Source organism: Nuphar pumila, chromosome 7 (assembly GCF_984573655.1).
Source record: "Nuphar pumila chromosome 7, dmNupPumi1.hap1.1, whole genome shotgun sequence".
Classification (NCBI taxonomy): domain Eukaryota; kingdom Viridiplantae; phylum Streptophyta; class Magnoliopsida; order Nymphaeales; family Nymphaeaceae; genus Nuphar; species Nuphar pumila.
In genome coordinates this window covers 2,471,862-2,499,629 of record NC_143255.1, presented here as the reverse complement: position 1 = coordinate 2,499,629, position 27,768 = coordinate 2,471,862, and the positions used below count along the sequence as shown (strand labels likewise).

The 27,768-nt window shown below is 36.1% G+C and overlaps 2 protein-coding genes across 2 annotated transcripts; one reads left to right on the top strand and one right to left on the bottom strand.

The window, feature by feature from the left end:
- Window positions 1-586: 586 nt before the first annotated feature.
- Window positions 587-4,116, bottom strand: LOC149830840 (alpha-thujene synthase TPS3, chloroplastic-like). The gene is made up of 7 exons (XM_090011840.1): window positions 3,894-4,116; window positions 3,405-3,777; window positions 3,096-3,314; window positions 2,763-2,901; window positions 2,457-2,624; window positions 2,292-2,375; window positions 587-871 (listed from the first exon to the last, which is right to left on the bottom strand). The coding sequence occupies exons 1-7, from the start codon at window positions 4,114-4,116 to the stop codon at window positions 587-589; spliced, it is 1,491 nt and encodes a 496-aa protein (XP_089867966.1).
- Window positions 4,117-4,324: 208 nt separating this feature from the next.
- LOC149830839 (secreted RxLR effector protein 161-like) lies at window positions 4,325-27,373 on the top strand. Its single transcript, XM_090011839.1, has 2 exons — window positions 4,325-4,426; window positions 26,972-27,373. Exons 1-2 carry the CDS (start codon window positions 4,325-4,327, stop codon window positions 27,371-27,373), a joined length of 504 nt encoding a protein of 167 aa, XP_089867965.1.
- The last annotated feature ends 395 nt before the right edge of the window (window positions 27,374-27,768 follow it).

Below are 27,768 nucleotides of genomic sequence, written 5' to 3'. Positions count from 1 at the left end.
GTGGCTAAGTCATTTTATAAGTCAAAGGGCATCACAGTCATTTCATATCTCCTCGTCCATCCAGTCTTCCCCTTCGAGTAAGATCTTGCATGGTCAGCTGGGAAAAAACAAAATTCCTTTCCTGGGCTTCCACGTGTCATGAAAGCACAACCACTGTGCCACGGGGCCTAATAGAATGAAGAATTGGACACCGATTGCGAGTGACCACCAATCGCGAATGACCACGTGGTTACCGCGATCTGTGGAACCCAGTTATTGAGTGTTAGGTCGTCGCCAGCACGAATCCCACCCGCCAGTAAGGGTGTTTTTGTCATTTCAAAAAGCCAAAGGATCTCGTTCCCCTTTCTCGAAGCTCCTCAGGTCGAGCCGTGAAACGTTCCAAACCCACATAAATTAAGTCATTAGTGTAGTCTGATAGTCCATAGTACCCTTGAACAATTAGATTTATTACTTAGGCAAATCTTTAAGTTCACTCAAGATTCTAATAGCTTGTTGCCCATATTAAACCTGTCCAAGCCATACAAAAGTACCCTTAGGACATAAAAAAAGAGGAGATCCATAGATGATGGCGAGCATCCATCCCACATCAAACATTTTCTACTATCAACTTCAATACAAGCTCCTTAGTCTCTCTCGCTGGGGAACCATAACCATCTCCATATTGGTAGATGCACTGTGCCATCCTTACAATATCCAAGGAAACTTGCACAATAGGGTGAGTAGTAGTAGTTGACATGCATTCTTGATTTAGTCTTTTCCATGCATCTCTTAGTAAATCCTCTACATGTTGGCGAGCAACTTCCTCAGACACACCCTTCTCCTTCATGTGACATTGGATAGATTTTGGCACATCCCCTCTATCAATCTCATCCTTCATGAATGAAACAGAATTGAATTAAGAAGTCTCCTCAAATTCATAAACACTAATAAGGAAATAACAGAGCTCACAATAAAAAGGAAAATAAGTGGTTGGTAAGAAATTAACAATGTCGCAAGGAATTTCCTATTTTCTAATCTGTTCGTTCTATGAAAGCATTCTTCATTCTAGTCTTTCAAATCATAGTCAACATATATAAAGCTCATACTTTCAAAGGATAGTATTATACCCAAAACTAAAATGCGATATTTTGGAAAGATGGTCTATGTTGAAAAAATCATATTTCTAACTTCATATTTAATATGATAAAAATACCTTTTGCATAGTTTTTTTATGTTATTTATATTATAATTTTGTTTTGTTTAGGTACATTGATAATTTTCATGGTTTCTTTTCTCAAGAAAATTCGTTTTTCAATACAATATTTCTTCTTGTGGATTTTTTTCAAAAACGAGATTTGTGACTGCCACATTATGAGCAAATGCTAAGGGTTCCATATGGTGTACGTATATGAGGGTGATCCAAGTAAAAGTCATTAGAGTGCTATGAGTTTTTTTTTTTCCGAATTGGCCAAGGGAAACTCTCTGTCACCAACCGCACATTTACAGGCCACCTGATCTAAGGGGTTCTAGGGGTAATCTGGATCTATCGGATCATCATTTAGGTTCATAAAGAGAGCAAACTGACACATGCAACTTCAAAAGGCCATAACTTTGTCATCCTATATCGAAATTGGACGATTCTTGAGCAGTTGTAAAGCTTATTTGAAGCGCTACAGGAAAATATCAAGAATTTTTGGCCACCATTTTTTGGCCCATCCAAGCTGTTTTAGTAGGCCAAACAGGTAAGTCAAAGTTTTATATACTATATATAGTAAAGTTTGACAAAAACTCAACTTCTTGTCCGAGAAGAGTTCAATGGTGATTAAAAAAGCAAAGTAGATGTAGTCAACCAGGTCTACAAAGACATGGACTCATGTAATTTGAATATGTAACTTACCTATTTGGGTAAGAATTCTTCTTTGTAATTAGTAGCAAGATCCCACCATGATTAGGAAAGAAAAGTATAACCTAATTAGGAGATGGGGGTACCCACCAGAACAAATAAGGATTTTATATATCAAAACGAACGTAGTGAGAGAGTTTTGGAGAATTAATGAAAGCAAAGAGGGTCTCGATGCCCTACTTTGAATTTTTCAGTTTTCTTGGGATTCCTCTTTTTGATTTTGCTACCTTTTTGTGATCTGGTTCGAAAGGTTTGGAAGAAGAGATTTCTCCTCTCCTAGTTACGGATCACAACCGGATGGTGAAACCCTTGAGTTCCCCCGCCCACCCGGAGCACACCCATCTTCGACCTTGCGGCAAGGAATGCCCTTCCGTGGGTTTCAAAATGTGACTGTCACATGTCAGGTGACAATCCGCAATTTCCCCGAGAAAAGAATGCAGAGCTCTTGTGAGCCATTAGAGTATGGCTTGGTGTATGGGCGAATCGTGCAAACCTTTGATGTTCCAAGATCATCATGAAGCCGAAAAATCAAGGATGACAGCCTTATGAGGTTCGAGTGTTCGTGTATGCTCACAGTAGCCTCTTCCTTCATATTGTGTTGCATGAAGAAATAAATATGAACAAATAACAGAGGCCATGATATCGATGTCGGTGCATTGTCCATGTATTCTTGTAGTGTTGGTGTATATCCACTGTAAAACCACTTTGCTTCCACTAAATATGATTTACACAAATCAGCCCACTGAAAAAGACGATGACTCGTCAGTAATTGTGCATAGAATGTCAAAGGGCCTAAACTCAAATATGATAAAATGTATATAAAAAACAGATGTGAACACATATTTTTTTTCAAAGAAAAGAAGTTAAATGTATACATTACCGCAGTGGTCAAGTATGTTAAGATATTGCAACCCTTGTCCCTCATGAAATCATAAGCAAATTGATTTGTAGTGTTAAAGAGAGCTAGGAAGCAGATCTTCATGTATTCTGGAAGGAGATCAATACATCGAACATCCCATCTGCAAGGTACATCAAAAAACATCAGCGCAGCAGCTAGGACAACATAAAAAACAGTTGATCAGCTAAAAGCTATCACAAATATTGGCAACATTTTGAAATTGACCAAGCCTTGCACTGAGCCAGACACGTGTCACTTAGACGTGTTCTTGCACTTGATGCCAGGCATGCCGAGTTCTTGGGAGCCAGATGCTACCTGCAGACAGCATCTGTGAACTGCTCTAGCTCGTCCACTGTGCCGTACACATCATAAACGTCATCAATTGTTGTGATGAAGCAGATGAGTTTCGTGAATCCTCTCCTACAAACAGTGAAATGAGGGTTGAAGATGGCGCCCACTGTCCATAGGTAATTCTCCATTAATCTATCCCTTGAAAACTTCATATGTTCTGCAAGACCAAGGTCCCTCCACCACCTGAGGAAAATGGTAGTTATAATTCATTGGTTTCACAGTAATCTAATTTGAGAGCAATAATGAAAAATATGAATTCGAGTCACAACGAACCTTGACATCTCCTTGACCTCTGCTTGGTACAGAGACTGCACATGGTTATAGTCCAGTTTTGCCAGTTTGAGTAAGATTGGGTTATGGCCTGTTACCCTCTCGTATAAATCTATATTATGCCTGGCTTCCAACCTTAGCATTCTTCTGTTAAGAGGGAGCTCTAGGGCATGAGCCACCTGTCGAGAAAGGATTGGGTTCAAGTACTTGATGCTTTCCTCAAGGTGAAAAGCTGTGAAGGTCATTGCCTCTTCCAATATAACCTCCCCTTCAAAGCCAAAATGTGAAGCATCATACAAACTCAGCATCCCCTCCACATCTTCTTTAAGGCTACTCATAAAACTCCCTCTTTCATCCTTAAATACATTGAAGACATCTGCACCAAGAACAAAATAGATTCTGTTATACCGTGTAATGAAAAATCAAGTTATTTGACCACGAAATGATTCTTTCAAAAAAAAAAATTAACCAAGAAATGCCAATGCGTATCACCAGGAGAAACATCATATCCATGTTGCCTCAGCAATCTGAATCGAAGAGCTGTAGCATAGAGGCCTTCGCATCCCGGGTTGTATCTGTGAATGGCGTTTAGTACACCCCTGATCTCCTTCTCAAAGTGGTTTGCTATTCCTAATTTTTGGAGGTTATCCACAATTTCCATCTTAGACACCGTCTCGTTGCAAAGATCTATCATCTGTTCAACATCTTGTTTCATCTCCTCAATATCTTTCCTACAACTTGGTTCCTGCAAATGATCTCATCAATTTTAAATGATTTCCTCAGTTAAATATAATCAAACTGCTGCACATCTTTGAAGGCCCTTATTGTTCAACCAACTGTGGCTAAATAGCCAGCATTTCTTCTCTTTCTGAATAACAGAGAATCATATATGAAAAGGAACAATAAAATTCAGAAGGGAGAAGATGGCGACGAGACAGAGGATTCACTGGACAACAGCAGAGATTGTAAAGATTAAAAGCCAAGCAAAAATAGAAAAGCCATTGATGCATGAATTACTGGAGAAGGTACACATTTTGAAACAGTCTCTCTAACCAATTTAATTTAAGCAAATACATAGCATAAAGTACATTTGGTACGGAACTATAAAGCTAAGGAATCATGGAGTTCAAGCAGTATCAACTCAATATGACGAGATAGATGTGGCCTGGTTTGTTTGTTAAGGACCAAACCTTTTATAGTGTTTTTCCTATATAAAAATAATGATATCAGTCATGTACATTGTTGGCAGATGATTTTTGAAGCCCTGGAAAAACATGCTTACATGTCACAATCACATGATTAAAACTCATTGTCAAACAAACAAACCGTCTGCCCCCATCCATGGGTCCCATCTAAAAAAACAAATTAAAAAATTATGAAAGCAAGGTGATTTCTACTCGATACCTTTATTAGCGCCCCACCAAATATTAATACTATATATATATATATATAAACAGCAGGGATGAATGTGATGAACGTTGAAGATGTCAAAAGACAAAGGAAAAGTGCTTTGGCATATCACCCCAACTGTTAAGGGGCGTTTGAATTGCTGGACAAACACTGCCCGGACGCATTGGGTGGCGTTCGTCCAAAACGCAAGGGATCGACCCTGGGGGACCGACTCGTGCGTCCCTGTGAATGCATTAGAAAACATGCCTGAGCAACATGATTTCTCCTGCATAGGCATGTGTTTCGAACATAAGACGATCCCGTCCGACTTGCACCACCAGTAGCCAGGCAGCGTTTGTCCAGCAATTCAAATTTCCCCTTAGGTTAAACTGCAAAAGTAAATCACCTTGTACATGCTATTCAGTGACTGAATGGAATCATCAGCCCATAAACTAGGTTCATAATTTGCAGACCGTCTTGGAACTGATAGATCCACAGACTGAGGGCTAAGTTGGCATCGCCAGGAGGCTGCCTTATGATGAATCGGCCAAGCCCTAGCTCTCTTTGGCTTGGCTGAAGCAACCCAGACGATGCTATGGGAGAGACACGAGAGGCTCATGTTGGTTGCACTGCGACTAATTTATCAAACTTTCTCACGCTCTGTAATATTGAAATGAAGGGAGTTTATATATATACTAGTTTTCAATCACACAAGAAAGTTATTGCTGCTGTGGTCCCATAACTGACCCAGGGTCCAGCAAACCCCTGGAAATGGAGAAAATACCGCAACCGTTCAAAGGCTACCTCCTGTATCAAATAAAACCATTAACAAGAAACACTTTTCACGAAGAAGCATACGGCAATCCATTAATGTTGACTCGAGTCCATAAGAATTCATCTGGATACGATTCATATTTTGAATTTTTATCATTTGGATATTTTGTATTTGGATTATTTTTGCATTTTGGTTCATTTATAATAGATATTAAATTTATGTATTAAATCCAATATGTAGGTATAATTAAATTAGGATAACTTTATCAATACAAGAAAAACATTAATTAGTGATGGAAATTGACTACGGATTATTTCCGTCATAAAGTTGTGACGGCTTAACGAGAGAAAAGTAGTTGTCGCTAAAATTGAAATTTGTTGCAGACTTAGCGACAGAAACATTTCATCTTAAATTCTGTCGCTAATTAGCTAAGAAAAACTATTGTGTCAAGGTCCGTTGCAACGTAACGACGGATTAGCCACAAAAGTTTTCCATCGCTACTTAGCGACAAATTTTGACACAGAACTTTTTCGTCGCTATTTTTTGATATAAGCATGTCTAAGGCGTGACATTCTCTCTCTCTCCTCTCTTTGATTTCCCCCAAATAGGGTTCGAACCCTAACCCTTCGCCTTTTTCTCCGTCGGCCGCCCCCTTAGCTGACGGCGGCCCTGTTTTCTCCATCAACCCTTTTTGCATCCGGCTACCCAGCACGAATCCACCCCTTGTCTGCACGCCCCTGCACTCCCTCCACTCCAACGTTGTGCGCCTCTTGCTCATCTGTTGATGCCGACGACCTCCTCCCTCGGGTATGTCTCCTCCCTTCCTTTCTTCTTTCCCCTCATCTCTCTCTCTCTCTCGTTCTGCCCTGTCACCCAACGGGCCTACGGAAGGGGTCGGGACCCCCCCCCCCCCTTTTTTTTCTTCTTGGTCCGACAGGGGTTATCGGCCCCTGCCTCCTCCTTTTTAAGAGTCGTAGAGGCCTTTGGCCCTCCCCCCCCCCCCCCCCCCCCTTTTTTTCTACTTGGTCTGACATTGGCCATCGGCCCTTGCCTCCTCCTTTTCAAGAGGCGTAGGAGCCTTTGGCCCCTGCCCCTTCTCCCTTTGTTTTTTATTCTTGGTCTGACAGGGGCCATCGGCCCCTGCCTCCTCCTTTTTAAGAGTCGCAAGGGCATTTGCCCCCCCCCCCTTTTTTCTTGGTCGTATATGAATGTACTTTGCAGGTGCGTAGTTGAGCTAATTGTGTGATGCTTAGTGCTAAACATTACATGCGGTTAAAAATGAAATGCAAAAAAAAATTAAAAAAAAAATGTAAAGGCAATAGCATGCAAATCGGGTAAATATCCGTGGTGAGTAAATGATGCAAGCGCATCACAGGTTATTTAATTTCTTGGATGCAACAATTTTTTGTTCACACACTCACTTAGTTATGGACATCTAGGACTGCTTTGATGGAGTTCAGAGATCATGCTGAGCATGATTTTAATGTATGAAAATAGAAGTACTCTTATTTTTGGAGTTCGGATTTTATACTAGTCATGGTAGTAGTTAGCAGGATATTGGTGTGTGTTTGCTGCAGGTACATGTTTGACATTGTTTTGATATGAATGATTTGAATGTATTGTAATGTTTAATGTAACTGTATTCTTACTTGCATGCATTTATTTTCAATTTGATTATGCCTTCCATATGAAATTGTATCATGAAAACATGCTTCAAATTTATGTATCTTGTTATGAATGGGTTTGCACATGAAAATGAATGATAAGTTATCAATGCTTTAAATGAATGGTTTTGCACATAAAAATAAAGTTATCAATGCATGCATCATTGTTCTTGTGATTGAATGACATCATATATATATATATATATATATATATATATATATATATATATATATATATATATATATATATATCAAATCATTACATCTACCATGAATGCGTGATAAATTTGATATTTTCTTTATCATAACATTCTTATGATTCTCTTTTAAATGGTTAGGATAATATTTGTAACATCATAGGACAAAATGACTGCAAACCGTGAATAGATGTACCATAGGATAGTTGATAATGAGGTATCGCTTGAATATATGGATGGTGTTGACAGTTTTATTGAATTTGCAATGGCAAGTGTGAGTACAATGAATCCTACAGGTCGGATCAGGTGCCCCTACATCATGTGTAAGAATAATCGATTTATAGAACCTCATGGCGTTAGACATCACCTATACATGAAGGGTTTTGTGAGGGATTATCATATTTGGATGCTTCATGGTGAAGAATTTTGGAATAATTTTGACACAGGTGGATGTTGTGCATGATAATCCATATATGAATTTGATATTTGATGGCGCAGGACCAGAACTGGGTTCTGTTATGGATCATAGGGATGTACCAACTGGGATAGAGGAATAAGCAGCAAACGATGCAACTAGTAGATTTTATGATTTACTTAGAGATGCTGATGAGCCACTATAGAATGGTTGCGAGACTCATACTATCTTGTTTGCAGTTCTTCAACTACTGAATTTGAAGTTCGAGTATAATTTGAGTCAATCATGTTTTGACCGTTTGTGCTCTATTGCGAAGAGTATGTTGCCCAAAGATGAAAAATTGCCACAAAATTTCTATCGTGCGAAGGTTATGATCAACGCTCTAGGTATGGGGTATCAAAAGATAGATGCTTATCAAAATCACTACACGTATTTCAAAGATAAAAAAAATAACAGATCATGTCCGTCATGTAGGCGTCCTCAATTCAAGCCAAAGACAAGAGGCAATGGTAGCATGAGAGGTCAAAAGAAGTATCATACAAGTCGCTCTCCTACTTCCCTCTCACCCCTAGATTACAACGATTGTATATGTCTTCAAAGACATCTAAATACATGAGATAGCATGGAAATAAAGTTCGACATTATGAAGACAAGATCACACATCCTGTTGACGCAGAAGCTTGGAAGCACTTTGTTCATACTCATTAAACCTTCACAATGGAAGTGATAAATGTTAGGCTCGGTTTATGTACAGATGGATTTAATCCATTTGAAGGTAGATCAACTTCATACTCGTGTTGGCCAGTATTTTTCACCCCATATAACCTTCCTTCAAGCTTGTGTATGAAACATCAAAATCTTTTCTTGTCTCTATTGATCTTTGGTCCAACCTCTCCGAGCCAAAATCTTGATGTATATTTAAGGCCATTGATTGATGAACTAAAAATATTGTGGGATGATGGTGTTTTCATGTTCGATGCTCACAAAAAATAAAACTTCAATATGAAGGTTGTTGTTCTATGGACAATCAATGACTTCTTTGCATATGGTATGTTATCTGGTTGGAGCGCACATGGGAGGTTGGCATGTTCGTACTGCATGTAGCATACAAAATCTTTTAGATTGATGCATGAAAAGAAGTCGTGCTGGTTTAATTGTCACCATCAATTTATACCCAGCGACCATCTGTTCTGATGACAAAGAATTGTGTTTCGAGCAGGCACAACTGAAATGGAAGGTCAACCTACAAGGTTGTCTGACATAGATATTTTAAGAAGATTATGATACTTTTCAAATGGACTGACAGATGCTTGTAGCCCGACGTCCTTCCTTAGATTTGGGAAGAATTACAATTGGACAAAAAAATCTATATTTTGGAAACTACCATCGGACCTTATTGATACGCCATAATTTGGATAAGATGCATGTGAAGAAAAATGTGTTTGATAATATGTTCAATACGGTAATGAATGTCAAAGGGAAATTAAAGGATAATCCGAAGGCCCGTATGGATTTAAAAGTAATATGTAAAAGACCAGAATTGAAACTCAAATAGTACAATGGCAAAGTACTGAAACCAAAGGCACGGTACGTGCTTGAACCAGATCAAATAAAGCAAGTATGTCAATGGTTGAGACAGTTGAGATTTCCAGATGGATATGTCTCTAACATTGCTCGGGCTGTGAGGATAGATGAGGAACAATTATATGGGTTAAAGAGTCATGATTGTCATGTCATTATGCAACGGTTGATTCTCCTAGTATTCTATGATATGTTAGACAAACCTATATAGGGGGTATTATCCGAGTTGAGTAAATTTTTTAGAATATTGTGCATATCGAAAGTCATAGTATTTGAGGTATAGAATCTCAAGGATTCTGTCGTCACTATTATTTGTCAGCTAGATAAGATATTTCTGTCAGCATTTTTCGATGTTATGGAACATGTGATCATACATTTGTCATATGAACTAAGGGTTGGTGGTCCTGTGCAATATCGATTGATGTACCCATTTGAAAGGTATATTTTTTTATATATATTTTTCTTCAATGCTATTGAGAAATTTATTGTATTACGAGATGTATATTTTTGACAAATGCATGTTTGACCTCAAAAAAAGGTTCAGAATAAAGCAAGAGTAGAGGGTTTTATTTGTGAGACGTACACTTTAGAAGAGATTTCAAATTTCTCATTTATGTACTTTGTACCTCACATTCCAATGTGTTACACTTGCCCACCTCGTAATGATGATGGAGAACAATTTACTGTAGCTGACAAACTGTCGATATTTTAACCACTTGGGCATGCATTTGGCAGTTGCCAGTCAAGACTCTTAGAAGATCGAGAGCAAGACACAACACAAATCTATATCCTTTTTAATTACTCAGCGATCGACCCATACATCGAGTAAGTATACTTAATATGTAACACTAAGTTGTATACGTGCGTACATGGTTCGGTAATATAAATATTTGTTAAGTATAGATTATTTGATCTGGAGTTAAGAAGAAAACTTTCATATCTCACTGATGCAGAAGTACAGAAAGAACATGAAAATAAGTTTGTGGCATGGTTGAAAGAGTTGGTAAGGACAATGACATACATTTTTTCTGTGTAAACAACAATAAGTTACTTAATTGGTTGTGATCACAATCATTGTTTATGCTTGTAGGTCTGTCATGGTGATGTTAATGATCAAGGAATATGTGATTTACAAAATGATCCGACCATAGTTGTGCAATGTTATAATAGGTACATCGTAAATGGTTATCGATTCTATATAAAAGACTACGGTGTAAATAAGTCAATGATGACTAGTGGCATGTGTGTCAAGGGTAGCAGCTACGGTGAAAATGAACATAACTACTACGGTGTTATAGAAAAAATAATGAAGTTGACTTACTTACGCATAAATAATAGGGTAACTTTATTCAAGTGTCATTGGTTTGATCACACCGCAACAAGAGTCGACAAAGCCTCAGACATTGTGGAGGTGAATCATAAATTAAGGTTTGAAACATATGAATCATTCATATTAACCTCACAAGCTCAACAAGTTTACTATACTTCATATCTGAATACAAGAAAGCCAGATAGAAATGAATGAGGGGTAGTTTGCAAGGTGAAGTCTAAACTATACCCCGAGTATGATTAGTTACAAGAAGACAAAATTGCTGAAGAGGGTGATTACTATCAATCAGATGATATGTATGTCTTCTCTTATGGTCACAATGTCGCACATGGTATGGATGTCATATCTCCATTGTCCGATGGCACACGTATGAAAGAATTTGATCCAAATGATATACCAAGTGGATGAGCGCCCAATGAAGAAGAAGAGGACAAAGAGGAGGAAGAGAAAGAAGAATAATAAGAAAGTCAAACAAATGATAAGGAAGCATACTCGAGCTAGTGAAATACATCTTATAATACATACCTTATGTTTTAATGTATTGCAATGTTTGATGTGAATGATTTGAATATATTGTAATGATTTGAATGTATTGCAATGTTTGAATGTATTGCATGAAGTTATTTTCGATTTGATTATGTATCCATGAATATATAGAGTTGTGTAACTGATCCAATTGTATAGCAAGTTAAGTATAAGTTATCCATGATTAGCAAGTGATGTCATATCTATGTTTTAATGTATTGCAATGTTTGATGTGAATGATTTGAATATATTGCAATATATTGCAATGTTTGAATGTATTGTATGAAGTTATTTTCGATTTGATTATGTATCCATGAAGATATAGAGTTGCACTACAAGAAAAGTGTAGATTAGCGACAAATGCTTTTCATCGCTCATCCGTTGCTAACGTGTTTAGCGACAGATTAGCGATAGAAAGCGTCTGCCGTATAATCATGGCCGCTAAAATGCGACAGAATTTATCTATCACCAATTCGTTGCTAATTAGCGATGAACATGATCCGTCGCTAAATAAGGACTGATTTGGTTTTGCAAAGAAATGTATTATGTCACTAATCCATCGCTAAAATTTAACGATGAATACATATCTATCACTAATGTCCGTCGTCAATTTAGCGAGGGATTAGTGACAGATTAAATTCCGTCACAAAATATTGATTGATTTAAATTGGTGACAGATAATATTCGTCGCTAATCCATCACAAATTAAAAAAAAAAATTGAAATATGAATATCGAGAAAAAATTCTCGTTAGATAATTTATATAATCTGTGTATAAAAACCAAAGTACACATAAAAAATACATATACAGTTCAGGTGAAACAAATTTAACACAAGTTATAAGTTAAACAAATTTAACAACCCAGTACAGTCCTTGCCAAGTTCTAATTAGTTACAAGTACGTGAAACAAATTAAACACATGAATCTAATCCTCATCAATATTCGGGGCATCATCATCTTCATTGTCTCGATCCGCCCCTTCATCCATGTTTCCATCAGCTCCTCTACGCTGATCATCTCCAGCATCCTATAAGAGAACCGAAATGTTAGTATTGATAAACAAAATGTAATAAAATAAATTATATATAATGCACCTAATCTAATGCAATCAAAGTAAATGATTGAATGACACATAAACTAGCAATAAAGTAAAGGACAATAACATAATTCATATATGTGTTCTAAGACTGGAAAAAAAATCACAGTGATTCAATCATGCAAATATGTGTTCTAAGGTTGTCAAAAGATATCACAGTGATTCACGCATGCATATAATGTGTATAAGGCTGTCAAATAAATGTGTTATGTATCACAATCATGCATATATGTGTTATAAGGCAATCAAAAAACTTTCATACTGATGAAATCATGCTTACATGTGTTCTAAGTGATGATGCATGAAATGCACATCATTTTAATATAATATTCATGTATTTTTATGTGTTCTTAAGGTTTAGAACCCATGAATGGATATATTTAGATATAAAGAGGTCTCGGTTCGAATTTCAATCAAATCGGAGTTAAATTGAGGAAAATATCACATTTTTAGGGTTTTAAACCACTTTTTGATGCAGAGCGGGTCCAGATCCAATCCAAAAACTCAATTTCGGATCTTGGACTGGATCCAAATCTTATTTTTACCAAAACCCACGTATTTCAAAGTGTTTTCAATGATATTTTACCAAAAACCACCTCTTTTTAACTTGTTTTGGTAGTTTAGTGCAAATAATAAGTAGTTTAGGCTTTTAAGTAAAATTAACTTTTTAAGTAGGCAGTGTATTGAATTAGTTAGAATAGGGGATATAAAAAGTATGAAAAAAAAGGGTTGGACTGTTTTTGGTTGCTGGAAAAAATGCCCCCCTATTCCCTTCTTTCTCCCCCTTCCATTCTCTCACCTCTTCACCCTTTTCTTTTTTTCTTTTTATCTTATTTCCCTTCTCCCTCCTCCTTCTCTTTCCTCCATGTTGGTTTGTCATTCCTTCTTGTGTTTATGCTATATTTTTGCAGGATGCAGACCTAAGGAAATTGTCCTCGTCGGTGTGCCATCTACATCTACGGGGAGGACCAATCCTCCCTCCAACGCGGTCTTCTTCTTCTTTCCCTAACCCTCTCAAATCGATTTCCAGATGGCTGCAGCAGCAAGGATCCATTGCATAGGCGTTCAAGGATATGCTGGGCGTGAATCCAACCTCCATCAACCACTCGTGTTCTCCCTCTCTCGTCGGACAAGCCAAAAAGGTTGATAAGCTTACTACAGATTACAAGGTTAATCTTGTCAAGCGCGAGAAAATTATACTTGGTGAAATGACAAAAATGCCCCTGCGATCTGAAGAAGTTTAAGCAACCTAGTTTAGGATTTGTCTGAGTTAATTTCTAGTTTGTTTTGAGTGTGTAGCTTAATTGTAGAGGTTTTAATTTCTTTGTAAACATTTATGATATTAATAAATTAAAGTTTTTAGATTTAATTTGAATATTTTCCTGTTCCCTGAGGATTCGACCCGTACTCGCCACGAAAGTGGAAAGTCGGTTTTTATTATCTTTGGTTGACAATTTTTTAAATGATTTTATTGAAAATAATGTTTTAAAATTACCACTGCAAAAAGATCAACCACTAAGGTTGTCAAAAAACTTTCATAGTGATTCAATCATAAGAATTATGATGCATGCATTGATAACTTAATATTTTCATGTGCAAAACCATTCATTTGAAGCATTAATAACTTATCATTTATTTTTATGTGCAAACACATTCATAACACGATACATTCATTTGAAGCATATTTTCAAGATACAATTTTACATGGAAGGCATAATCAAATTGAAAATAACTTCATGCAAGCATGGATACAGTCACATCAAACATTGCAATACATTCAAATCATTCATATCAAAACAATGTCAAACATGTACCTACAATAAACACACTCCAATATCCCGCTAACTACTACCATGACTAGCATGAAATCTGAACTCCAACAATAAGAACACTTCTATTTTCATACATTAAAATCATACTCAGCATGATCTCCGAACTCCAACAAAGCAGTTCTAGATATTCATAACTAAGTGAGTGTGTGAACAAAAAAGTGTTGCATCCAAGAAATTAAATAACCTATGATGCGCTTGTATCACTTACTCACCACGGGTATTTACCTGATTTGCATTGCTTTTGCCTTTATATATATTTTTTATTTCTTTTTGCATTGCATTTTTAATCGCATGCGATGCTTAGCACTAAACATCACATAATTAGTTCAACTATGTACATGTAATGTACAAATATACAAAACAATACAATACAATCTACTGGTGAGAGGGAGATCGTAAGACAAGTAAACAGGGAGGGGGCTCAGCCCCTCCCTGGCAAAAAAAGAACAGGGAGGGGGCTGATCCCCTCCCTCGCATCCCGTAAGACAGGGAGACAGGGAGGGGGCTTGGCCCCTCCCTGACAAAAATAGAACAAGGAGGGGGTCGAGCCCCTCCCTTGCATTCTGTAAGACAGGGAGGGGGCTCAGCCTCTCCCTGGCAAAGAAAGAACAGAGTGGGGGTCTATCCCCTCCCTCGCATCTCGTAAGACCAAGGGACAGGGAGAGGGCTCGGCCCCTCCATGACAAAAAAGGAAACGAAGGGAAAGAAAGGGGCTCACCGATCGGCGAAAAAGGAAAGAGAGAGGGGAGTCAGGGTTACCTAAAAGGAGTCAACGTTGGTGTCGGTAGGTGAGAGAGATCGGAGTCGGGAGAGAGAGACAGGGTGAGGTCAGAAGGGGGTTGCCGAATGGGGCTTGCCGACCGAAAAAATGATGAGAGCGAAAGAGGGGAGCGAAGGTGAGAGGGGGGTTGAGTCGAAGGGGGAGGTTGACAGGCGGCGGGCGACGACCGGCGGGCGACCGACTACGGGCGAAGGATGAAATAGAAAGAGAAAGAAAGGGACTTGCATTAGGGTTTTACGAGGGAAATTAGCGACAAAAAAAATTATGTCGTGAATCTATCGCCAAGTAGCGACGAAAAATTTTTGTCGTTGATCCGTCGCTAAGTTACGATGGAGTTTGAGACAAAATTTTTTGTCGTGAATCAGTTGCTAATTCCATAAATAATTTGAATGTTAGCGATGGATAGCTTTTTCTAGCTAATTCATCATAAATTTGCGACAAAAAAAATCCATCACAAATTTTCATCGCTAATTAGAGTTTTTCTTGTAGCATTGTGTAACTGATCCAATTATATTGCAAGTTAAGGATAAGTTATCCATGCATCAACATGAAGGTTTTGATATTGAAGGCAAAAAAGACTATGTATGTTTGTTGAAAAAACGCTCATATGATTCAAGGCTATCACACAAACAGTGGTATAAGAAGTTTGATTCTTCCATGCCCACTTTTGGTTATTGCAGAAGCAAGTATGATAGTTATGTCTATTATTTGTTTCTTTATGTTGATGACATGTTGATTGCAGCGAATTTCTTATTTGAAATTTAAAAGTTGAAGATACAATTGAGCAATGAGTTTAAAATAAAAGATTTGAGACTAGTCGGAGGTCCTTGGTGTGCAATTTAAGATTGATTGGAAAGAAAAAATGTTATATGTCACCAAAAAAATATATTAGTGAAGTTTTGAAGCATTTTGGCATGAAATATGACAAGCCTGTAAGTATTCCTCTGGCTTCTCATTTCAAACTTTCAATTGCTTTATCACTTCAAACATATGAAGATGTAGAATATATGTCAAATATGCCCTATTGCAGTATAGTTGGTAATATTATGTATGCTATGGTGTGCACACACCCAAACATTTTTGATATACACGCCATGTTCTGGAAAAGCTCATTCGAAGGTAGTGAAATGGATTCTCAAGTACTTGAAGGATACATTAGATGGTTCTTTAGAGTTTGGAAGGACTAGTGATGGTCTAGTTGGATATGTTGACTCAGATTATGTTGTTGATCTTGATAGGAGGATGACACTTACTGGTTATGCATTTTCTCTTAGAGGTTGCATAATTAGTTGGAAAGCCACTTTGCAATCTACAATTGCTCTATCTACTATAGAAGATGAATGTTTGGCAGTGACTAAAGCAGTAAAAGAAGCTATTTGGTTGAGAGGTCTATTTGGTGAACTCAATTTGAGGCAAGATATGACTATTGTCTATTGTGATGGCAAAAGTGCTATTTACTTGACCAAAGATCAAATGAACCATTAGAGAACAAAGCATTAGTCAAGTACCATTTTATTCGAGATGTTATTGTACAAAGTTATATTCTTGTGAAGAAGATTGGTACTGCACACAAATAAACAGACATATTAACAAAGTCTTTTCCTATTGCCAAGTTCAAACATTGCCTGAACTTGATTAGTTTTGGTACACTTGGACTTGAGTCAATTAGGACTCATATGGAGAAGGTGGAGTAAAGTTGATTCTGTGAGGATTTGATGGAATTCAAGTGAAGGTGAAGATTTGTTATGGGCATCCTGAATTCTATACCCAATTTGATCTATGACCAGATCCGAAAAATATTATAGTGATCGTACAAAGAGAATTTTCAATGAAGTTTGTGGTGGTAGTAGAAGGATTGAGCCATTAGGCTTGAGATCGGAGCCCACCACAAACCTCTTCAAAGGTGACCTGCCATGTTTTGTTTTTATACTGGTTAGGGTTTTATGTCAATCATATACCTCCTTTGAAAGTTGGGCGTGAGAGCCTTGGGTGTATTGGGGATTAGGGTTTTGAGAGCTTTGCATCTCACATTTGTATTTTTTTGGATTTTTGTTTCTCCTTTCACCCATGCACATAGGCTTGAGGGTCGAACCACGTAAATCTCATATCTTGGATTGTTTTCTCTCTCCTCTGACTTGTGGTTTGCTTAATTTTTGTTGTGATTTTCATAACACATTGAACTATGTCAGTGGAATAGACCATTTTGGTGGTGTCCTTGGTGACACGAGCGGACATGATCACATAGATTGATTTTGATGTCCTTGGTAATACCTATAAATAATATTTTTTAATGTTTAAGGTTTTATTTTAATAAAAAAACATTTTTACCATTAAAATATCAAAAAATAAATTTTCATTTATTAAAAAATTAAAAAAGAATTGTTGTCGTATCATATTTTTTTAAAAAAAATCCAACTTGCAAACTGAACCCGCATCACGCGTCCTCGTGTTCTCCTGTCTTTGTTACACAGCTATTGAAGAAAACAAACTCCTTGGTTGGAGGCTGGATCAGGTGGCATGAAAAAACACAAATATTTAGTATTTTGAAATCACGAACATCCATAGCCTTGATTTTTTTTTGTAATGATGACATCAGCATTTTGTATTTTGAAATCATATCGATGCTGCTATATGCTTCGTCGGTGTAGGGTTGTACCGATGGAGCTCAATACTGGGTGAAACTTCCGCTGGTAATGTCCATATTGGTATAAACCCTTGATCATCACCAGCGGACAACTCCACCGGTTAGAGTAAATATTTTTACCGGCGGACCCCACTGACCTTTGGCCCCATTGCTTGTAGTGCCACTGCCTGCGGCCTTCATTTCTGTGTAATGATGACATCAGCGCTTTGTAGTAGGCCCCACTATTGCACAATGAATGATGATCATGATTCTGATGAAGGCCGTGATGGTGGTGATTTCAAGACGTAGAGTTTGTGTTTTGATTTGGCATATAGCCTGATCCGACCTGACTGCAGCTTATTTTTTAAAGAAATAATCTGATCCCAGTCTGGGCCTATGCCCTAGAGCCAGACCAGAACAGGGCTTGAAAAGACAGGCCAGTCCACTGGCATGCAGCCCACCGTTTTGCTGGAGGCAGATTTAGCATGGTCCGGATCGATTATGTATGAACTTGGGTTAGGTTGCCCACCACAATAATAGAGCATGGACCATTTGACCAACTCGTGGCCCAACCACAGTTTCACCTGCCTTAAGCTCAGTTCAGGCCATAACGGATCTCTATGGCCGAGGAACAAATCCACTGGGCGGGCCCATAAGTTTTCTAGGATGATATCACTATTGGGCATTTTTTTTCGTTGCTTTCGTTTCTGTTCATTTTTGTAACAGGGTAGGGGTTGGATCGCAAATCACAAATAAATATGAATGTGGCGGATGCACGGAACGCCGTCTACCGCGTCCAATGTTTGTTGAAAATTACCGTTCTCAGCATATTTTTTGTCTGAATCATGCTGACAACGGTGCATCAAACATGCCCTTAGGAACTGAGTGCTAACGAAATTGAAAAGTTTAGGCCAATCTAACTATTGGGCACCCCGGTCAAAATAATAAGTATTAGCAGTTTTGCTAAAACAAGTGATCCATCAAGTTGTTGGGTCTTCGCTCCTAGGAAAGCGAATTCACAAGCGCTCTGCCTCCTAGCCCAAGAGGTAGTGCATTTGATGCATGCTTCTTTTGCTCAAATTTGATATTCGCAAGACTTTTTGACTCTTTACGTTGAAATTTTCACGTAAAAGTTCCAAGGTTGGATCAGGTGAAAGATGGGCAACCAAGATGCTGCTACATGAGAGAAGCCAGAGGCTCATGTTGTTGAACTATATGACTAATTTATCGAACTTCACATGCCATACATATTTGACCATATAATATGTTAACTGAAAATATGTGAACTAGGTATTTTTGTCACTTTTTTTGCAAATCCAGTCCTTTAGATGCAGTAGGCATGGTCCATTTGTTAGGAATCAACTATTAGATCACGTATTTTTGATGAAAAATATGATTTTTGGATGCTTAAATATTTACAAAAATTCTAAGTTGTTGATCATCAATCCTTAAAAGATTCTTCTTATGCATCGTAATTGAATGATCCAACAATTTGTTTTTATAAAACCAAGCATCTCGATCACATAGGTACAGTGAAATTTAAGAAAAATAAAATAAAAATAAAACCCATGAAAATCTTGATTCATACTCCGATTAACATATTCTAGTGGCCCATTTGAAACATGTCAGCTTTATATACCTTTTTTTAAGAAATATATCAGCTTTCTTCTTGTTATCATTGCAAAATTTTACTTTTGCAAGTCAAACTGTCATTTGAAAAAGATTTTGAAAATAACTCACCTCTATTTTAAAATGCGAGAAAATTCTGAGGAATGGGACTCGCCTGTCGGTACGAGGTTTAACCATTTTTTGCGCCATAACCAGAGGTAATCAAACCAAGTTTCAATCGAGTGCTTTGCTTTACTCAACTTGTCTAAATCGATGTTTTATTTCTAAATGCACAAAAAATCAGGCATGTGCTATGAACTTTAGAAAAATGCAGATTGAAAATATGATGTATGATTTGAATATTTGGAAAATACTTGCAAAAGGGATGATTGAAAATCGTGAATCACATTTGAGAAGTCTTTTTAAAAAGAAGAAAATCGATTTCTGAAGAAAAAGGGATCTTTTTGAGAAAAGCGAATTCTTGAGAAAGACTTAGAGAAAATCGATTTTTGTTGAGATTGAATTGGAAAATATCAAAAGGTATGGGAGTGTTGCCCTGTGAAAGTCTTTTCATGATGTAGTCTAACCTAAATGAATGAATGAATGTAATTTACAAAAGTATTTTCTGAGGAATTTGAGGAAAATCTTTGAAAAAAAGATTTTTGTCTCTTATAGAATTTAGATGAAATAAATTCTTTACATATCCCTGATTATGGACACAAATACGTATTGAACACATCTTATTTAGTTATAAAAGGAGAAAATACTTAGAAAAGTTTGAAAAGTGTGCTATGATTTCTCAAAATGCCTAAGAGTGTAGGTCATTTGTGGCTTAGAAAAAAGATGATAAATTTGGGTTTTATTCGTATTCTGACTATGACCATAAATATGAAACCTGCTGAGTTTATCAACTCGTTAAAAGCTAGTTCATGTTCCATTCGTGTAGACCATGGTGGATTTGAATATGTATAAATCATCATCCATCACACATTAACATTATTGAAAAATACATTATATGCAATGCAACCACATTCTAAGCAGGAAATTAAATTCTTATTTCAATGTTTTTACCATTTACATCAATAATAAATTAAAAAAAAAAAGAAAAAGAAAATACAATCTTGAATGTCCCTGCAAAACTAACAAACTTGTTAGTGGAGATATGTCAGTATTTCTAGATTTATTTAACAATATCTGAAAATTACTGGATGTATCCGGATATAAGTCTTTTCCATGTTTTCGTAAGATAAACATAATAAAAGATGATGCCAAATTGAAAAAATAATAAAAGTAAACAACTTTGAAACTCAGAATTTTGGGGAAAATAACCAAAATACCCCTGAAAACTAGACTATAGCCTTGAAATCAGGGTTTTCAAAAAAGATTTTTGTAAAACTTTTAATTTAGGGATCAAACAAATTCGAATTAATACCAAATCAGGTGTGGAGCACCCTAACATGATTATAAATATGATAAAACCCTAAAAATATAAAACTTTTTATAAAAAAAATCAAAATATCATAAAAATATTAATTTTTATCCGTGTTTCAGTTGAATCGGGACTCCACGGGCCTCTTGTTTTCATGATTTAACCAAATAATGCATCAAATGAATTCCAAAATCTGTAAAAAATGACATGGGCACTTTCAATAATCGTATAATTAAAATAAAATTGAAAAAATATATTTTTTGGTATTATTTTGATATAAAAATAAAATAAAACCTAAAAATATGTGATATTGCCCACAAGCATGTACCTGTTACAATGTCAGACCTGAATCAGGTATCAAACAATAATGAAAAATAGTGAAATTTCACATAAAGAAACTAAACATTTTAAAAAAAATATTCCTTTTTATAGATTAGAAAAAGCATCTCCCGTTAGGGAGATATCATTCTGGAATACACGCTTGATTCCGACAAACACATAACGGCTTCAGAAAATACAGTTCTGATTTCAGTCCAAATAAAAATAGCATAGAGAATTCAAAAATTATAGAAATCACACTGATAAAACTAAACATGTTGTTGTATCTGTGACTTTTATGAATCATTAATCGGATCACCGTTTAGGGAAATACGATTCATGCAAGTTGAACTAGGGCTTAAACGATATATAACGGTCACTGTAAAACAGATTCGGATCTTTGACAAAGGAAAAATAGCAAATAGCAATAGAAAAATCTAAATATTTCATAGGATATACTAGACATCATAACAAACGCACTGCAACTTACGGATCGTCAATCGGATCTCCGATGAGGGTAATATATTTTTGACAAGTCGTACTTATTTTTGTACATCATTTTCACAGTACAGGAACCAGGTTGTGGTTTTTGATTTTTTTAGCAAAGTTATAAAGTTTCAAATAATCCAATTTTTTTATGAGAAGTCACTGACATATGAATAGTTTAACCCTAAAAAAATAAAAAATTATTGACGGAAAACCATACATAAAATAATGTTGTTCTCATATGCCCTAAATCAAGAACACATATTATCAATAGAGCACATGAATAAACCTAATTTAAGCATGTAAAAACAATAAAAAAATACAAATAATGTAATGAATCAGAGTTTGATGCTTGGATGAGTAAAAACAATATTAACATGATAAAATAAATAAAATTAGGGAAAATATGGTTGGAATTTGATTTTGCCAATAAAAGAGGAATTTGATCCATTGAACGGTCGAATCTCGATCTTTTTCAGGAGTTTAACATAATAAACGAAAATTAAATATTGTTAATTGATCAAAACCTGTAAGGTACCATCAAACATAAGCTAAACATCATCTTAAGGTCCTCACATGATTTTTTTTTAAATAAAAAAAAAAAGAAAAAGCATGCTAAAAAGGGCGACAATGGCGATTTTAATAAAAATTAAACAAAATTAAGAAAAGGGAAGAAGAGCTTACCTCAAAGATTCAATGGAGGAGGCTGGAGGATCTTGAGAGAGAGCGAGAGGATAGAAAAGCATGTGAGGGTCGACCAAGAGGTCACCTATTTATAATTTTTCAAAACCCCTTTTGATTAGAGTTTTTTTTTTCAAAATTCTTCCTAATTAATTCAATTAAAGAGGGCGGTTTTCCTAGAGCATCCTAATCTAACTAAACTACTAATTGGTCAACCCCAATTAACCTAATTGAGTCCTAATTAGCATAAAACAAATCCAAATGTGGCACCACCTACTGTTGGCCCACATTTGTTTTTAAAAGCCCTCATTTCAAGATTTTAAAAATAATGTTTTAAAAAGTGAAAATAAAGGTTATGTTTTAAAATCAATTTTGATCTGTTGAAATTCTAATATAGATAGAACACTAACTAAATTCTAAACTAACCTAAACACTTTCCAAATGTGGTGCCACCTAGTGTAGGCCCCACTTGTTTTTCTTCAGAAAATGATTTAAAAAACCTGAAATTAAAGGGGTTAAAAAAAAGATTTTCAAAAGGGGTTAAAAAAAAGATTTTCAAAAGGGGTTTTAAAGAAAGGGGAAAATCAAAATTCTAAATCCTCTAGAATCCTAGATGAATTAAAAAAAATCTCTCGAATGTGGCGCCAGGTATGTGGGCCCTACATCTGAGTTTTTAAAAAGGTTAAAATAAAGGTTAAAAAAAAGTTTTGAAAGAGATGGGAATAAAAGCAAAGAATATTATTCGAGAAAATTATAATCCTAAACCAACTGAAACTATTGACTAAAGTCCTAAAATTTTGAAACTCTTAAATTTTGGTTTTTGAAAGACAAACGAAGAGATTTTGAAAGATCTTCTTAGAGATTAGTAAAAACGAACAAAAAGACGAAACCAGGGTCAGAGTCTGAATCAATTGGGACTCTAGAATAGAGTCCCGGAATTTTAAAACTCTTAGAATTGAATCTGTTTTAAAAAATAAGTGAAATAAAAGTAAAAAGAGAAAAACATAGTAGAGTTCTGGATCGACTGAAACTCTTGGGCAGAGTACTAAAATTTTGAAATTCTACAATAAAGTCCTAAAATTTTGAAATTTGATCATTTGAAAGATAAATGAAGAAGTTTTTGAAAGATTTTCTCAAAAAATGAAGTCGAGGTTAGAGTCTTGATCTAACTGAAACTCTCGAACAGAATCCTAATTCGACTAAAACTCTAAAATTTTAAATTCTTTCGAAATATTTTGAAAGAATTTCTTGAAAATAGGTAAAAATAGAGACAAAAGATAGAGTCTTAATTCGACTGAAACTCTATGATAGAGTCATAATTTGACTAAAACTCTAAAATTTTGATTTCTTTTGAAATATTTTTTTGAAAATAGGTAAAAATAAAAGTGAAAGAGTCCTAATCCGACTGAAACTCTGCGATAGAGTCCTAGTTTGACTGAAACTCTGAGATTTTGGCCAAAATAAAAGAAATTGACAAGGAATAAGGCTACCTTTGATTTAAAATCAAAATAGAATTTTGAAAAGTTTCAAAAAGGTCAATAACTTGACTGAACCAGTATATATCTTGTGTTGACTGTGTGGTGCTTGCAGTTATTTTTAATTTCTGATCCATAATCAAATTCACTATTCACCCCCCCCCCCCCCTCTAGTGGAATTTCAGAACCAACCCAAACTTAGCCTACTCAGGCCTAGACAAAGCTCTAGCTTGGTTTTAGATTGGGTTCAAATCATACCCAACCACTTTATGGGCATGAATTGGGTCTAGACTTATTATCCTCCAAACTCGATCTATGCTCCGTCCTACCCTAATTCAGGTCCAATGACTTATCATGTACTCAATTAGCTCATGATCCAACCAGATTTTAACCAAACCCATTATCCAGACCACCAAAATCCAAACCTAAATAATTAATTATACCAAACCCAATCCCAACCATACCCATCCAACCCAATCTCATTAAAACCAGATATTGCCTCAAACCTTTCATACTATCACCAAACTCAAGTCTTGTCCAGAATCCAATCTAGTCCTATCTAAAACCAAATCCAAATTTTGAATATAAGCCAAACTGAAACTCCTCTCAACAACCTAAAATAGGTCCCAAGATCCACCTCCATGGACATCCAACACCTACAGATTCAAAGTGGAACTTTTAGAGTTTCATAGTCTATTAGATGCAAAGATATTCTTTGATTGGATCCATGTGATTTGGTTTTACTTCGGGTACCATCATGTTTCAGAGCATCGCAGGGTTTCGTTGACCCAAAAGCATGAGAACCAAGGATTGGACAAATTCAAACATGGGAAGAGATGCAATGTTTGATGCAAGCTACGTTCATTCCTTCAAAATCTACCCCAAAAGCATTAAAGGAGTATATCCAAGAAAGCCCAATTATTAGTAAAATGATTTTCCAAACCAAAGTAGGTGAAATCAACTTAGGATCCAATTTAGATAGTTGTTCCTAAACCAAAGAAGCTTTGGACCAAAATTCATATCCTGAATCCAAATATATTTTATTGAATCCTTCTAAACTCGTTTTGAACCTAAATCCAAGTCCATTGATCCAATCCCAAGGTGACCACGCCAAGGCTTACCCATATCCAAACCTATCTCAAATCAAAAGCATATTAACCAAATCCAAGACCTACCTGTCCCCATATCACCTAAACCAAACTTACCCCAAACCTTGAACTTGTTTAGAGTGCATCAATGTTACAATTCAAAATATGATAGTAGGTCCAAATCCAATGCTCAGGATCCTAACGCCAACTCTAAAGCTCTATAAGGGTCAATCAACACGGTATGGGTTATAGGTTGATGATGTGGCAACTAATATAACTTTCCTAATTAAGGAAAGGTTAATTGTTCATAGTTCCAACTAGGAAGATACAGAGTTGGACACATGGCCTCACCAGAAGGCAGTCCAATTAGTAGTAGTGGCCCATATGATGGGGAGTGAATGCAGAAGAACCCTAGGGAATGTCCTCCTCTTCTAGAAGTTAATTAAGTTTTGTTAATTGCTTTTAATTAAGAGTCCTTAATTATTAAATAGTATAGAGTCTTAGTAAGTTGGAATCCTAGCTTAGTTGGTTTTTGACTTTTCTAATTAGATAGAGTTTTGTATAATTATGACTCAACCTCTGCTCTCCCTATTTAAGGAGGTCTTGGGGAGGTTTATTGGCATTGATGAATTAAATTATTGAAGTTCTCATAACCTTTCTCTCTAACTGTCCCCCTCTCTCTAACATCTTTCTCTCTTTTCTCTTTCTCGTTTCTCTCTCTTCTCTCATGACCTCTCTAGTCTCTGGTTTTCAGCATACCAGGCCCCCTAAGGTTGGACGTTCAGCCTCTCTCAGGAGCTTGAGCTCTCTTAGTGCCCTAGATCATGCATTTTTGTTATCTCGGGAGTTGAGCTCTATCTCTGCATTGCAAATCATGTGTCCGAGTTTCAAAATGTGAGAAACTCAATCCCATTCTGTTACATACCTCCAAAGTACCGCTATAAACTCTTTCTTAGCTTTAGAATATTTTTTGTTGGTTTTCTAGACCCCAAAATCCAAAATTACAACCTACTAAATACTCAAAATACTCGAATTCCCTAAACTGATAACCACTGACTGTCAACAACCTTTCACTATGTTTATAACATATCTCAAACTCTTACACACATACCTAGGTGATCCTAGAACCCTTAGTCTGGGTCTTTTCACTTTTGTACCAAAACTGCACCTGAAATGCTTATCAGAGCCAAACCGCACTTACCCAAATTTAGTCGTTTAAACTTATTTTTTCTGTTTTGCCCAATAATTAAGTGTAAAGAGTTGATTTAAATGATGTGTTATCTCCTATGTTAGAGGTACGAGTACAAATATAGTTGTCTATGCTCTATCAGTTGCTTCTTGATATTGGTGAGCCATCAACATATTCACAAACTATTTCTTATTTAGATTTTGCTAAGTAGTTGGTTGCTATGCATAAAGAAATTTAATCTCTCATTTAAAATAAAGCATGGGAGCTTATGAAGCTTCATAAGAGAAAGAAAATTATTAGTTGTAAATGTATTTAAAAAAAAAAGTATCTCAAGATTGGATGATGCAGGATACAAGGCAAGATTAGTTGTGAAGGGCTATAATCAAGTATAGAGAGTTGATTTTAATGATATGTTCTCTCATGTTGTAAAACATAGTTCTATTCATGTTTTGATTTATTTAGTTGCTATAGATAATTTGGAATTAGAGAAACTTGATGCTAAAACAACTTTCTTTCATAGTAACTTGGAAGAACATATACGTATGCATCAACATGAAGGTTTTGATATTGAAGGCAAAGAAGACCATGTATGTTTGTTGAAGAAACGGTCATATGATTCAAGGCTATCACACAAGCAGTGGTATAAGAAGTTTGATTCTTCCATGCCCACTTTCGGTTATTGCAAAAGCAAGTATGATAGTTATGTCTATTATTTGTTTCTTTATGTTGATGACATGTTGATTGCAGCGAATTTCTTATTTGAAATTTAAAAGTTGAAGATACAATTGAGCAATGAGTTTAAAATAAAAGATTTGAGACTAGTCGGAGGTCCTTGGTGTGCAAATTAAGATTGATTGGAAAGAAAAAATGTTATATGTCACCAAAAAAATATATTAGTAAAATTTTGAAGCATTTCGGCATGAAATATGACAAGCCTGTAAGTATTCCTCTGGCTTCTCATTTCAAACTCTCAATTGCTTTATCACTTCAAACAGATGAAGATGTAGAATATGTGTCAAATATGCCCTATTGCAGTATAGTTGGTAATATTATGTATGCTATGGTGTGCACACACCCTGACATTTTAGATATACACACCATGTTCTGGAAAAGCTCATTCGAAGGTAGTGAAATGGATTCTCAAGTACTTGAAGGATACATTAGATGGTTCTTTAGAGTTTGGAAGGACTAGTGATGGTCTAGTTGGATATGTTGACTCATATTATGCTGTTGATCTTGATAGGAGGATGACACTTACTGGTTATGCATTTTCTCTTAGAGGTTGCATAATTAGTTGGAAAGCCACTTTGCAATCTACAATTGCTCTATCTACTATAGAAGATGAATATTTGGCAGTGACTAAAGCAGTAAAAGAAGCTATTTGGTTGAGAGGTCTATTTGGTGAACTCAATTTGAGGCAAGATACGACTATTGTCTATTGTGATGGCAAAAGTGCTATTTACTTGACAAAAGATCAAATGAACCATTAGAGAACAAAGCATTAGTCAAGTACCATTTTATTCGAGATGTTATTGTACATAGTATATTCTTGTGAAGAAGATTGGTACTGCACACAAATAAACAGACATATTAACAAAGTCTTTTCCTATTGCCAAGTTCAAACATTGCCTGAACTTGATTAGTGTTTGGTACACTTGGACTTGAGTCAATTAGGACTCATATGGAGAAGGTGGAGTAATGTTGATTCTGTGAGGATTTGATGGAATTCAAGTGAAGGTGAAGATTTGTTATGGGCGTCCTGAATTCTAGACCCAATTTGATCTATGACCAGATCCGAAAAATATTATAGTGGTCGTACAATGAGAATTTTCAATGAGGTTTGTGGTGGTAGTAGAAGGATTGAGCCATTAGGCTCGAGATCGGA